The sequence below is a fragment of the Prionailurus viverrinus genome, chromosome B1, assembly GCF_022837055.1.
Source record: "Prionailurus viverrinus isolate Anna chromosome B1, UM_Priviv_1.0, whole genome shotgun sequence".
In the NCBI taxonomy this organism is placed as follows: domain Eukaryota; kingdom Metazoa; phylum Chordata; class Mammalia; order Carnivora; family Felidae; genus Prionailurus; species Prionailurus viverrinus.
The window spans coordinates 42,755,427-42,769,398 of NC_062564.1; the positions used below are offsets into that span (position 1 = coordinate 42,755,427).

Sequence of the window (13,972 nt, forward strand, 5' to 3'; positions counted from 1 at the left end):
TGTATCTGAAGTAATATAGTTGGAATCTGTTTTTGAATCTTTCAACCTATCTGTATATTTTTATTAGGGAGTTTAATTTATTCAAATTTAAATTAATTTCTTATATGAAAAGCTTACTATTGCCATTTTGCTAATTTTATTCTTTATACCCTGTAACATTTTTGTCCCTTCCTCTCTCTTAATGCTTTCGTTTGTGTTCCACTGATTTTTTTTTTTTTTATTGTGACATGCTCTGGTTCCCTTCTGTTTTTATTTTGTGTATATTGTGTACATATTTTATTTTTAATCACCATTTTAATTACTTAAAATATATTAACATTAATAGTATTTTAAACTGATAACATCTTAACTTCAATTGCATACAAAAACATTACTCCTTTACAACTCTATTTCTCATTTTATGTTATTACATAGATTATAGGCTTTGTTTGTTTTGTTTTGTTTTTGTTTTTTTGTATTTGTCCTTCCGATTCTATACAATAATTAAAAGTGAACTTACCCACCAAAATTACAATAATATATGTTACTATATTTGTCCGTGTATTTATCTTTATTAGAGAACTTTATAATTTTTTTTGGCTTTATATTGCTAACCAGCATCCTTTAGTTTCAACATGACAGCCTCCCTTTAGCATTTCTTATAGATCAAGTCTAGTGGTAATTAACTTTTGTTCATTACCTCAGCTTTTATTTTTCTGGAAAGCCTTAATGTCTTCATTATATTTTAAACCATGGTTTTCCTGGATACAATAATTTTGGTTGACAGTTTCTTTCTTTCAGCAGTTTGAATGTATTCATCCTAATCCCTTATGGCCTGTAAAATTTCTGCTGAGAAGTCTACTGGTAATCTTATGGGAGTTCCCTTATATGTGACAAGTTATTTTTGTCTTGCTTCTTTCAAGATTCTCTCCTCACCTTTACCTTATGGCAGTTTGATTATAATGGGAAATTTGTGGGTCTCTTTGGATTTATCCTAGTTGGAGTTTGTTGAGCAGTTCACTCAGATTTCTGAAGTTTATGGTCATTATTTCTCCAAATAAATTCTCTGTCCCTTTCTTTCTTTTTTCTCCTTCTGAGATCCCCATAATGCATACATTGATCTGCTTATTCATGTCAATAGGTTCTATCTTCTTCATTCTTTTTTTCTTTTTACTTCTCTGACTGGATGATTTCAAATGATCAGTCTTCAGATCTGATGCTTTCTTCTGCCTGATCAAATCTAATTTTGAATACCTCCAGTGGATTTTTAAGCTCATTTATTGCATTTTTCCGCTCTAGAATTTCTTTTTAGAATAGTTTAAATTTCCTTGTTGACACCTACACTCAGAATTTATTCAGGTATGTAAGGCTAGTTAATCATTTAATTTAACCAATTCCATCCTTAGACTAAACTAGAAAACTTCTTTGATCATGTCAATAGATGCAGAAAAAGAATTTGACAAATCCCAACACCATTTGTGACAAAATTTTAGAAAACCAAGTCTAGAAGGGAACTTCCTTAACTTGAGACATCTAGAAAAGACCTACAGCTAACACCTTAATTGTGAGAAACTAAATGCTTTCCCAGTGAGATCAGGAACAAGGCAAGAATGTAACTTCCCAGTCCTTTTCAGCTTTGTACTGGAAGTCAAAAACACTGGTTACACTAAACACATAAGGATGTGGAGCAACAGAAACTCTCATTCATGATCATAGGAATGCAAACTGGTATAGCCACTGTGGAAGACAGTTTGGCAATTTCTTACTCTTACCATATGATCCAGCAACTGTCCTCTTTGGCAGTTACCCAAATGAGTATAAAACTTATTATATCCACACAAGATCATGTACATGAATATTTATGGCAACTTTATTCACAACTGGCAAAAATTAGAAGGAACCAAGATATCCTTTAATAAGTGAATGGATAAAATAAACTGGAATAAATACATATAAAGGAATATTATTCACTTATTTAAAAAGGGAGCCACAAGGCATTTGAAGACATAAAGGAATCTTAAATGGATACTGGTTAATGAAAGAAGCCATTTGGAGAAAAGGCTAAGTGCTGTTATATCCTGTATTATATTTATATTATATTATATTATATTATATTATATTATATTATATTATATTATTATTATTCTGTGACATTCTATAAAAGGCAAAACTATAGAGATCATGTAAAAATCATTCATTGCCAAGGATTTCCATGCTGCTGACATCACTACTTCTCAAGTTTTAGTTTTTAAGACAAAAAAAAAAAATGCTGCTTGCACATTCTGCCTTTAGAAGAAACTTAATTTGATTTCTTCCCTAAAACTGTTTCTGAAGTCAAAACTAATGGCCAAGCCAACCCTTAAGAATCTGTGTACTTTTTTCTAATTGTTCACATGAAAAGTAATATAGTTACAGAAGCAATGCTTATTATTTTCCATTAAAAAAATTCAGATTTAAATCAGTAGCATGTCATTAAAACATGAAATTGCATTAATCTTATTTGTTATTTGTCAATGCCATTTGGACTAAAAATACTATTACTCAAAGATAATAACAAAATTTGCCTATTTTTTCCATATTCTTAAGAAAATAATGAACTTTGTTATACTAGTTTAACTTATATACATTATATTTACTTGAAAAGATAAAATAGATAAACAAGTTAGGCAACAATTGTGATTTTTTTTTCTATTTAGTATCCAAAGATGATAACTTTAGAGGCATTTTCAGTTGTTATGACACAGTTGCTTGGAGTTAATCTGGGATTAACATATAATAATGACATCCTCACTTGTTACTGTCCAGGAACTACATGCATAATGAACCCTGAGGCAATGTAAGGTTTTATTTTTTTCAAATCTATATCTTCCCTTGGGAAATGTTTGTAATATTCTTTAATGTACAATCTCTTTCAATATGACCTGATTATGAACATTTCTTATTAAGTAAATATGTGCTAATTTAATGCTTAAAGGAAGTGGACATTTGATATTATAGAGATTGTGCTTAATCGTTCTAATATAGAGAGAAAGTGGATGTTGATGATGACTTTCTGGGGCTTACTAGAATCTTAGAGTAAAATTTATTCATTCACCAAAAAAAAATTTTAATGAACATCTACTGTGTCCCGGTTATTGTGTTAGTTTGATTTACAAATAGTTAATAAGATAGATAAGTCCTAAATACATTAGTCCATCAGAGATAGAAAATTAAAAAGTAGACATAAAAACAAACAAAATCTAAACAGTTTATGATAGGTTCCAAGAAGAAAATGAATAGGGAAAGTATGGGGAGAAGAAACATTCTGATAAAGTAGTCTAGGAATAATTATGGAAATAATTTTGTTGGGATCTGAATGAGAATGAATCTGGTTATTAAAGAGCTCATTGAAAAAGTTTCAGTGAAAGCGAGTGAACTAATACTTGGGTAGCGACAAGATTGTAAAGCTTGACAGACTGAAGTTAAGGAGGTTGGGGGGAGGATAAAAGTGAAAAAAATATAGCTGGTACTATAAGGGAGAATGTTTTAGACGTAAGGAAAAAGAAGTAACATGCAATGAGGATAAATAATGAGTCATGGAAAGAAGTCCGGGATGTGATACAGAAAAGAGCCTGATCATGCAATCATGATGTGGAAATTAGGATCTTATGATAAATGTAATGAAATATATTTTTAATTGGTTCATGCAGTATGGAAAAAAATTATCTTATAAAATGAATATGAAATATATCAGAGGGAGCAAGAATATAGTGATATTTGGAAATGATGATTCTCATAATAATCTATAGCAGTTTCTTAAAATTGAGAGAAAAGGAGATGCCAAGAATTTTTTGCAGGGGTTCTGGTTCAAGATGGCAACATAAGAATAATCTGAACTCATGTCCTCCTACAGACACAACAAATCTATAACTACATATGGATCATTTTCCTTTAAAAATATAAAAACTAAGAACTCCTACATATTGGGCAAATGAGAAAAAAAAACCCATATCAGAGTGGGTAGGGGAGGCTAAGGCACAATCTTATATCTTTCTATAATTCCCACCCCTCACATGCCAACCCCGAATCAGGAGAAAACTGAAACCAGTAGTTTTCCCCTGAGGAATAAAGGGTTTGAACCATCCTTGGATACCACAACTTTTAAGATAGCAGGTGCTAATTTGGCTGTCTTCATCTGTTGTACTCTGGAGTGCCAATCTCTTCCATAGAGAAGTTTGTAGAGGTGCTTGACATATCACCTGGCTCTGGTGTCCAGGAAGGTTTGCATTCCTGGGTCTCATGGAACTATAACAAATTAAGAGATGGTTCTTGGCCAGCTACTACTTTTGTGGCAATACACAGACAGCAGACTGAAACATAACACCAAACTTTCTTTGAAATGGCATATTTGCTTGTCCTGGAGCTTCTGCCTGAGGGGCAGGCTTCTGGTTTGGGACACCTTTAGAGTCCTACTAAGGTGCACTCTGGAAATGGAGTCTAGTATGTGCCATTTTGTGCTCTTTCTCTGACTCACAAAAGATCTCTGGGATCTCAGGAAAGGAACTTTTTAAAAAATTTGTTTTAATGTTTATTTATTTTTGTGAGAGAGAGACAGAGACAGAGCGTGAGTGGGGGGTGGGCAGAGAGTGAGGAAGACAGAATCTGAAGCAGGCTCCAGGCTCTGAGCTGTCAGCACAGATGTGGGGCTCGAACCCACTGATGTGGAGCTTGAATCCATGAACTGTGAGATCATGACCTGAGCTGAAGTTGGACACTTAACCGACTGAGCCACCCAGGCACCTCAAAATGAACTTTCATAATCATCTGGTACCCCAAGTTTTGAGAATGTTGCACAGTATACATCTCTGCATGTCCTTGCTCTGTTGGCCAGCAAGGTACATGTTTGTAGCCCCATAGCACTGTGTGTATTTTTATACTTCAAAAGCTGTTGCTTGAGGGTCTGGCTTCCAATCACCCTGAACCTAGGTGCTTATTGAGCTCCTCCCCTTTGGGACAGTTAAAGGTCTTTGTACATCTTTAACCACTTGGAGCCAAAAACTAAAATTGGCTGCTTGGACAATCACAAGAGTTTGAGAGACAACCAAGAGTTAGGAGAAGCCTGAATAGCAAGGTTCATCTCCTACATGAGGCCACCCCTTTGAGACTGGAAGAGAAGGCTGTTTTATCTAATGCATAGCAGTGGACAGAGAATAAAACAAAATCAAGAAACAGAGGAATTTGTTCCAAACAAAAGAAGGCAAAACATCAGAAAAAGACTTAATAATACAGAGATAAGTAATCTACCTAATAAATTTTGTTTGAAGTAATGGTCATAAAGATGCTCACCAAGCTTGGGAGAAGAATGAATAAACAAGGTGAGAACATCAACAGAGATATAAAATAGAAGAAAGTACCAAATAGAAGTCACAGAACTTAAGATTATAAAACAGAACTGAAGAATACAATAACAGAACTGAAAATTCAATAGAGGGATTTAACAAGCAGACTAGATGAAGCACAAGAAAAGATCAATGAACTCACGAACAGAGTAGTAGAACTCATAGCCAGATCAACAAAAAGAAATAATTTTTGAAATGTGAAGTTAAATAAGGGGCTTACTAAACAAATCCAGCAGACCAATATTCACATTATAGGGGTCCCAGAAGGAGAGGAAAGAGTCAAAGGGACAGAAAACCAGTTAACGTTTGTCACCATTAGGAGTAACAAGTCTTTTTTTTTCTTATAATAAGAACTTTTAATATATAATTTCTTAGCAACTTTCAAATATTCAATACAGTGCCCCTTCGCCACTCTTGGTGTGCACCCTTGGTCAGTACGAGAGCTGCCACCCAAGCAGCCCCCCATCCTGCCAGACCTAGTGGGTGTCATAAGCCACCACCAGAACCCCTCCCAAGGGCCCCACACTGGGAAGCCAACCACTTTACCAGCATGCCTCTAAGAGTCATGGCCAGGACTCCCAGATGGGTTAAGGGCCAGCCCTAAACACCAATGTGTCTGTAGCTAAACCTCACTCATCTACATGTGCACTGAGGGACAGCCCCACTCACCAGCAAGTCTGGTGACCACCTATCATTGACTAGCCAGAACAGGAACATGCACACAGCCCATAGAGAGTCCTGGAGCACTTGGTTTGGCAGTCCAGGTGGGTCTGCACTACTGAGCCCCACAGTACCTGCATAAAGGACTATCTGCATAAAGCCACTCCTTCAAGACCAGGAGACATAACTGCTTAGTACATAGAAATAAACAGAAGGAGGCAAAATGAGGCACTAGAGGTTGCAAATGAAAGAACAAGACAATACCTGAGAGAAGTGAAATGGATAGTCAGTCCACTAGGCAAAGTTCAAAGGAATGGTCATAAAGATGGTCACCAAACTGGAAGAGGAATGGAGGATCACAGTGAGAACTTCAACAAATACATAGAAAATATAAAAAAGAATCAATCAAGCTGAAGAATACAATAACTGAAATAAAAAACACACTAGAGGAAATCAACAGCAGATTAGATGTTGCAAAAGAATGGATAAGCAATCTGGAAGATTGGATATTGGAAAGCACCCGATCAGAGAAGCAGAAAGAAAAAAATAATTTTAAAAATTGAAGTTATTTTAAGGAACCTCTAGGGTAACATCAGCCATACTAGCACTTATAGGTACCCTCAGAAGTAGAAGAGGGGCACCTGGGTGGCTCAGTCAGTTAAGTGTCTGACTTCAGCTCAGGTCATGATCTCATGGCTTGTGAGTTTGAGCCCCACATTAGTCTCTGTTCTGACAGCTCAGAGCCTGGAGCCCACTTGGGATTCTGTGTCTCCCTCTCTCTCTCTCTGCCCCTCCCCCACTCATGCTCTGCCTCTCTCTCTCCCTCCTTCAATATAAAATAAACATTAAATAAAAAGAAGTAGAAGAGAAGAAAAGGATCAGAAAATACATCTGAAGAAATAATGTCTGAAAATTTAACCTAATCTGGTGAAGGAGACAGATATCCAAGTCCAGGAAACAAGAGTCTTAAATAATATGGACCCAAAGAGAGCAATACCCATTATAATCATAGTGACAACATATAAAGATAAACAGAGAATCTTAAAAACAGCAAGAGAAAAACAGTTATGTATAAGGAAACCTTCCTATGATTATCAGGGGTTTTTTTTGGAAAAAACTTTGTAGTTCAAAAGGGAGTGGCATGATATATTCACAGTAATGAAAGGAATATTTATAATAAAAAATACGGTACCTATCAAGATTGTCACTTGAGTTAAAGGAGAGATGAGGAGTTCCTCAGACAAGCAAAACTAAAGGAGTTCATCAACACCAAACAGATATCACAAGAAATGTTAAAGGATTCTTTCAGTGGAAAAAGAAGAGGCCTTAACTAGAAATGAAACTGTGAATGAAAGCAGTGTCACTCAAGGTAAACATATAGTAAAGGCAGCAAGTCAACCACCCATGTATTTGGTATGAGTGTTAAAAGACAAATATAGACAGTCATCTAGACCTATAATAATTAGTCAAGTTATATACAAAATAAAATGTAAAATATATCAAAAACAAAATGCAGGGGGAGCAAAAATGTAGTATTTTTGGAACACACTTGAACTTCAGCCCTCAGCCATCAACTTAAAATAGACTGCAGTATACATAGGATGTTACATATGAATCTCAAAAGATTCACAAAAAATACCACAAAAAATACCAATAAGAGATACACAAAAAATAAAGAGAAAGGAACACAAACACAACACTAAGTCACCAAATACCAACAGAAGACAGAAGAAGGAAACAGAACTACAAAAACAATAAGAAACAATCAATATAATGGCAATAAGTACATATCTATCAATAAAATAACTAAATGGACTAAATTCTCCAGTCAAAATGTATACAGTGATTAAATGGACAAATAAAAACAAGATTTACATATATACTACCTACAGTAGGCTCAGTGCAGATCCAAAGACACATGGAGTGAAAGGGAAGGGATGGACAAAGATATCCCATGCAGATGGAAATTAAAAGAAAGTTGGGGTAGCCATACTTCTCTCGGACAAAATAGACTTTAAAATAAACACTGTAATAGACAAAAAAGTCATCACATGATGATAAAGGGATCAATCGAACAAGATGATGTAATACTTGTAAATATCTATGCACTTAACATAGAAGCACTTAAATACATAAATATTAGCATACATAATGGGAGAAATTGACAGTAATACAATAATAGTAGGAGCTTTTAACACCCCACTTATATCAGTGGACAGATCATCCAGACAGCAAAACATTGGCCATAGATGATTCATTAAGCAGATGAATCTTTCCATCCAAAATTGGCAGAGTGCACATTCTTTTCAAGTACATATAGAACATTCTCCAGGATAGGTGATGTTAGGCTACAAAATAAGTCTCAATAAATTTAAGATGATTTAAATTATATCAAGCATCTTTTTCAACCACAACAGTATGAAACTAGAAATCAATTACAAATCAAGTCTAAAGTTAGTAGAAGGAAGTAAATAATAAAGATGAGTGAAAAAATGAAATATGCTTAAAAAACAATAGAACAGACAGGGGCTCCTGGGTCGCTCAGTTTATTAACCATCCAACTGTTGATTTCTGCTCAGATCATGATCCCATGGTTCATGGGATCAAACCTTGCACTGGGCTCTGTGCTGATGAGGAACCTGCTTGGGATTCTCTCTCTGCCCCATCCCTGGCTCATGCTCTATCTCTCTGAAAAACAAAAACTTAAAAAAAAACATTAGAAAAGAAAAAGGAAACTAAGAACAATTTATTTGAAATAATAAACAAAATTAACAAGCATTTAACCAGACTTTTCAATAAAAGAGGGCAGAGGGCACCTAGATGGCTCAGTTGGTTGAGTGTGCCAATTCAGCTCAGGTCATGATCTCATGGTTCCTAAATTGGAGCCCCACATTGGGCTCACTGGTGTCAACCTGTCAGCACAGAGTCTGCTCCCATCCTCTCTGCCTCTCCCCCCACTTATGCTCTCTAAAAATATTAAAAAGAGAGAGAGAGAGAGAGAGAGGACCCAAATAAACCACAAATGAAAGAGAAGTTACAACTGATACTAAAATTGACATTTTCTCTTTTTTAAAAGTTTTTTTTCAATATATGAAATTTATTGTCAAATTGGTTTCCAATAAAACACCCAGTGCTCATCCCAAAAGGTGCCCTCCTCAATACCCATCACCCACCCTCCCATCCCTCCCACCCCCCATCAACCCTCAGTTTCTTCTCAGTTTTTAAGAGTCTCTTATGCTTTGGCTGTCTCCCACTCTAATCTCTTTTTTTTCCCCTTCCCTTCCCCCATGGGTTTCTGTTAAGTTTCTCAGGATCCACATAAGAGTGAAAAAGTATGGTATCTGTCTTTCTCTGTATGGCTTGTTTCACTTAGCATAACACTCTCCAGTTCCATCCACGTTGCTACAAAGGGCCATATTTCGTTCTTTCTCATTGCCACGTAGTACTCCATTGTGTATATAAATCACAATTTCTTTATCCATTCATCAGTTGATGGACATTTAGGGTCTTTCCATAATTGGGCTATTGTTGAGAGTGCTGCTATAAACATTGGGGTACGAGTGCCCCTATGCATCAGTACTCCTGTATCCCTTGGGTAAATTCCTAGCAGTGCTATTGCTGGGTCATAGGGTAGGTCTATTTTTAATTTTCTGAGGAACCTCCACACTGTTTTCCAGAGTGGCTGCACCAATTGGCATTCCCACCAACAGTGCAAGAGGGTTCCCGTTTCTCCACATCCTCTCCAGCATCTATAGTCTCCTGATTTGTTCATTTTGGTCACTCTGACTGGTGTGAGGTGATATCTGAGTGTGGTTTTGATTTGTATTTCCCTGATGAGGAGCGACGTTGAGCATCTTTTCATGTGCCTGTTGGCCATCTGGATGTCTTCTTTAGAGAAGTGTGTATTCACGTTTTCTGCCCATGTCTTCACTGAGTTATTTGTTTTTCGGGTGTGGAGTTTGGTGAGCTCTTTATAGATTTTGGATACTAGCCCTTTGCCCGATATGTCATTTGCAACTATCTTTTCCCATTCCGTTGGTTGCCTTTTAGTTTTGTTGGTTGTTTCCTTTGCTGTGCAGAAGCTTTTGATCTTCATAAGGTCCCAGTAATTCATTTTTGCTTTTAATTCCCTTGCCTTTGGGGATGTGTCAAGTAAGAAATTGCTACGGCTGAGGTCAGAGAGGTCTTTTCCTGCTTTCTCCTCTAGGGTTTTGATGGTTTCCTGTCTCACATTCAGGTGCTTTATCCATTTGGAGTTTATTTTTGTGAATGGTGTGAGAAAGTGGTCTAGTTTCAACCTTCTGCATGTTGCTGTCCAGTTCTCCCAGCACCATTTGTTAAAGAGACTGTCTTTTTTCCATTGGATGTTCTTTCCTGCTTTGTCAAAGATGAGTTGGCCATACGTTTGTGGGTCTAGTTCTGGGGTTTCTATTCTATTCCATTGGTCTATGTGTCTGTTTTTGTGCCAATACCATGCTGTCTTGATGATGACAGCTTTGTAGTAGAGGCTAAAGTCTGGGATTGTGATGCCTCCTGCTTTGGTCTTCTTCTTCAAAATTCCTTTGGCTATTCGGGGCCTTTTGTGGTTCCATATGAATTTTAGGATTGCTTGTTCTAGTTTCAAGAAGAATGCTGGTGCAATTTTGATTGGGATTGCCTTGAATGTGTAGATAGCTTTGGGTAGTATTGACATTTTGACAATATTTATTCTTCCAATCCATGAGCAGGGAATGTCTTTCCATTTCTTTAAATCTTCTTCAATTTCCTTCATAAGCTTTCTATAGTTTTCAGCATACAGATCCTTTACATCTTTGGTTAGATTTATTCCTAGGTATTTTATGCTTCTTGGTGCAATTGTGAATGGGATCAGTTTCTTTATTTGTCTTTCTGTTGCTTCGTTGTTAGTGTATAAGAATGCAACTGACTTCTGTACATTGATTTTGTATCCTGCAACTTTGCTGAATTCAAGTATCAGTTCTAGCAGACTTTTGGTGGAGTCCATCTGATTTTCCATGTATAATATCATGTCATCTGCAAAAAGTGAAAGCTTGACTTCATCTTTGCCAATTTGGATGCCTTTGATTTCCTTTTGTTGTCTGATTGCTGATGCTAGAACTTCCAACACTATGTTAAACAACAGCAGTGAGAGTGGGCATCCCTGTCGTGTTCCTGATCTCAGGGAAAAAGCTCTCAGTTTTTCCCCATTGAAGATGATGTTAGCTGTGGGCTTTTCATAAATTGCTTTTATGATGTTTAAGTATGTTCCTTCTATCCCGACTTTCTCAAGGGTTTTTATTAAGAAAGCGTGCTGGATTTTGTCAAAGGCCTTTTATGCATGGATTGACAGGATCATATGGTTCTTATCTTTTCTTTTATTAATGTGATGTATCACGTTGATTGATTTGCGAATGTTGAACCAGCCCTGCATCCCAGGAATGAATCCCACTTGATCATGGTGAATAATTCTTTTTATATGCTGTTGAATTCGATTTGCTAGTATCTTATTGAGAATTTTTGCATCCATATTCATCAGGGATATTGGCCTGTAGTTCTCTTTTTTTACTGGGTCTCTGTCTGGTTTAGGAATCAAAGTAATACTGGCTTCATAGAATGAGTCTGGAAGTTTTCCTTCCCTTTCTATTTCTTGGAATAGCTTGAGAAGGATAGGTATTATCTCTGCATTAAACGTCTGGTAGAACTCCCCTGGGAAGCCATCTGGTCCAGGACTCTTATTTGTTGGGAGATTTTTGATAACTTATTCAATTTCTTCACTGGTTATGAGTCTATTCAAGCTTTCTATTTCCTCTTGATTGAGTTTTGGAAGAGTGTGGGTGTTTAGGAATTTGTCCATTTCTTCCAGGTTGTCCAATTTGTTGGCATATAAGTTTTCATAGTATTCCCTGATAATTGCTTGTATCTCTGAGGGATTGCTTGTAAGAATTCTATTTTCCTTCATGATTTTATCTATTGGGGTCATCTCCCTTTTCTTTTTGAGAAGCCTGGCTAGAGGTTTATCAATTTTGTTTATTTTTTCAAAAAAACCAACTCTTGGTTTCGTTGATCTGCTCTACAGTTTTTTTAGTTTCTAATTGTTTATTTATGCTCTGATCTTTATTATTTCTCTTCTTCTGCTGGGTTTAGGCTGCCTTTGCTGTTCTGCTTCTATTTCCTTTAGGTGTGCTGTTAGATTTTGATTTTGGGATTTTTCTTGTTTCTTGAGATAGGCCTGGATTGCGATGTATTTTCCTCTCAGGACTGCCTTCGCTGCATCCCAAAGGGTTTGGATTGTTGTATTTTCGTTTTTGTTTGTTTCCATATATTTTTTAATTTCTTCTCTAAGTGCCTGGTTGACCCACTCATTCGTTAGGAGGGTGTTCTTTAACCTCCATGCTTTTGGAGGTTTTCCAGACTTTTTCCTGTGGTTGATTTCAAGCTTCATAGCATTGTGGTCTGAAAGTATGCATGGTATAATATCAATTCTTGTATACTTATGAAGGGCTGTTTTGTGACCCAGTATATGATATATCTTGGAGAATGTTCCATGTGCACTTGAGAAGAAAGTATATTCTGTTGCTCTGGGATGCAGAGTTCTAAATATATCTGTCAAGTCCATCTGATCCAATGTATCATTCAGGGCCCTTGTTTCTTTATTGACCATGTGTCTAGATGATCTATGCATTTCTGTAAGTGGAGTGTTAAAGCCCCCTGCAATTACCACATTCTTATCAATAAGGTTGCTTATGTTTATGAGTAATTGTTTTATATATTTGGGGGCTCCAGTATTTGGCGCATAGACATTTATAATTGTTAGCTCTTCCTGGTGGATAGACTTTGTAATTATTATATAAGGCCCTTCTTCATCTCTTGTTACAGCCTTTAATTTAAAGTCTAGCTTTGTCTGATATAAGTATGGCTACTCCAGCTCTCTTTTGGCTTCCAGTAGCATGATAAATAGTTCTCCATCCCCTCACTCTCAATCTAAAGGTGTCCTCAGATCTAAAATGAGTCTCTTATAGACAGCAAATAGATGGGTCTTGTTTTTTTTATCCATTCTGATACCCTATGTCTTTTGGTTGGCACATTTAATCCATTTACATTCAGTGTTATTATAGAAAGATACGGGTTTAGAGTCATTGTGATGTCTGTATGATTTATGCTTGTAGTGATGTCTCTGGTACTTTGTCTCACAGGATCCCCCTTAGGATCTCTTGTAGGGCTGGTTTAGTGGTGACAAATTCCTTCAGTTTTTGTTTGGGAAGACCTTTATCTCTCCTTCTATTCTAAATGACAGACTTGCTGGATAAAGGATTCTCGGCTGCATATTTTTTCTGTCCAGCACATTGAAGATCTCGTGCCAATCCTTTCTGGCCTGCCAAGTTTCAAAAGAGAGATCAGTCACGAGTCTTATAGGTCTTCCTTTATATGATAGGGCACGTTTATCCCTTGCTGCTTCAGAATTTTCTCTTTATCCTTATATTTTGCCAGTTTCACTATGATATATCGTGCAGAAGATCGATTCAAGTTACGTCTGAAGGGAGTTCTCTTTGCCTCTTGGATTTCAATGCCTTTTTCCTTCCCCAGTTCGGGGAAGTTCTCAGCTATTATTTCTTCAAGTACCCCTTCAGCACCTTTCCCTCTCTCTTCCTCCTCTGGGATACCAATTATGCGTATATTATTTCTTTTTATGTATCACTTAGTTCTCTAATTTTCCCCTCATACTCCTGGATTTTTTTTATCTCTCTTTTTCTCAGCTTCCTCTTTTTCCATAACTTTATCTTCTAGTTCACCTATTCTCTCCTCTGCCTCTTCAATCCGAGCCGTCGTCGTTTCCATTTTGTTTTGCTATTTTGTTTAAAACGTTTTTCAGCTCCTCCTGACTGTTCCTTAGTCCTTGTTCTCTGTAGCAAGAGATTCTCTGCTGTCCTCTATACTCTTTTCAAGCCCAGTGATTAATT

General features: G+C 36.5%; 1 protein-coding gene across 5 annotated transcripts in view; it reads left to right on the forward strand.

Annotated features, from left to right (window-relative positions):
- Nucleotides 1-13,972, forward strand: part of LOC125163894 (A disintegrin and metallopeptidase domain 3-like) — a 119,893-nt gene that overhangs the window by 51,139 nt on the left and 54,782 nt on the right. For all 5 annotated transcript variants that reach the window (XM_047856174.1, XM_047856172.1, XM_047856171.1 and 2 more), the window contains exon 11: nt 2,676-2,815. In XM_047856174.1, coding sequence (XP_047712130.1) covers nt 2,676-2,815 — 140 coding nt within the window. The remainder of the gene's footprint in view (nt 1-2,675; nt 2,816-13,972) is intronic.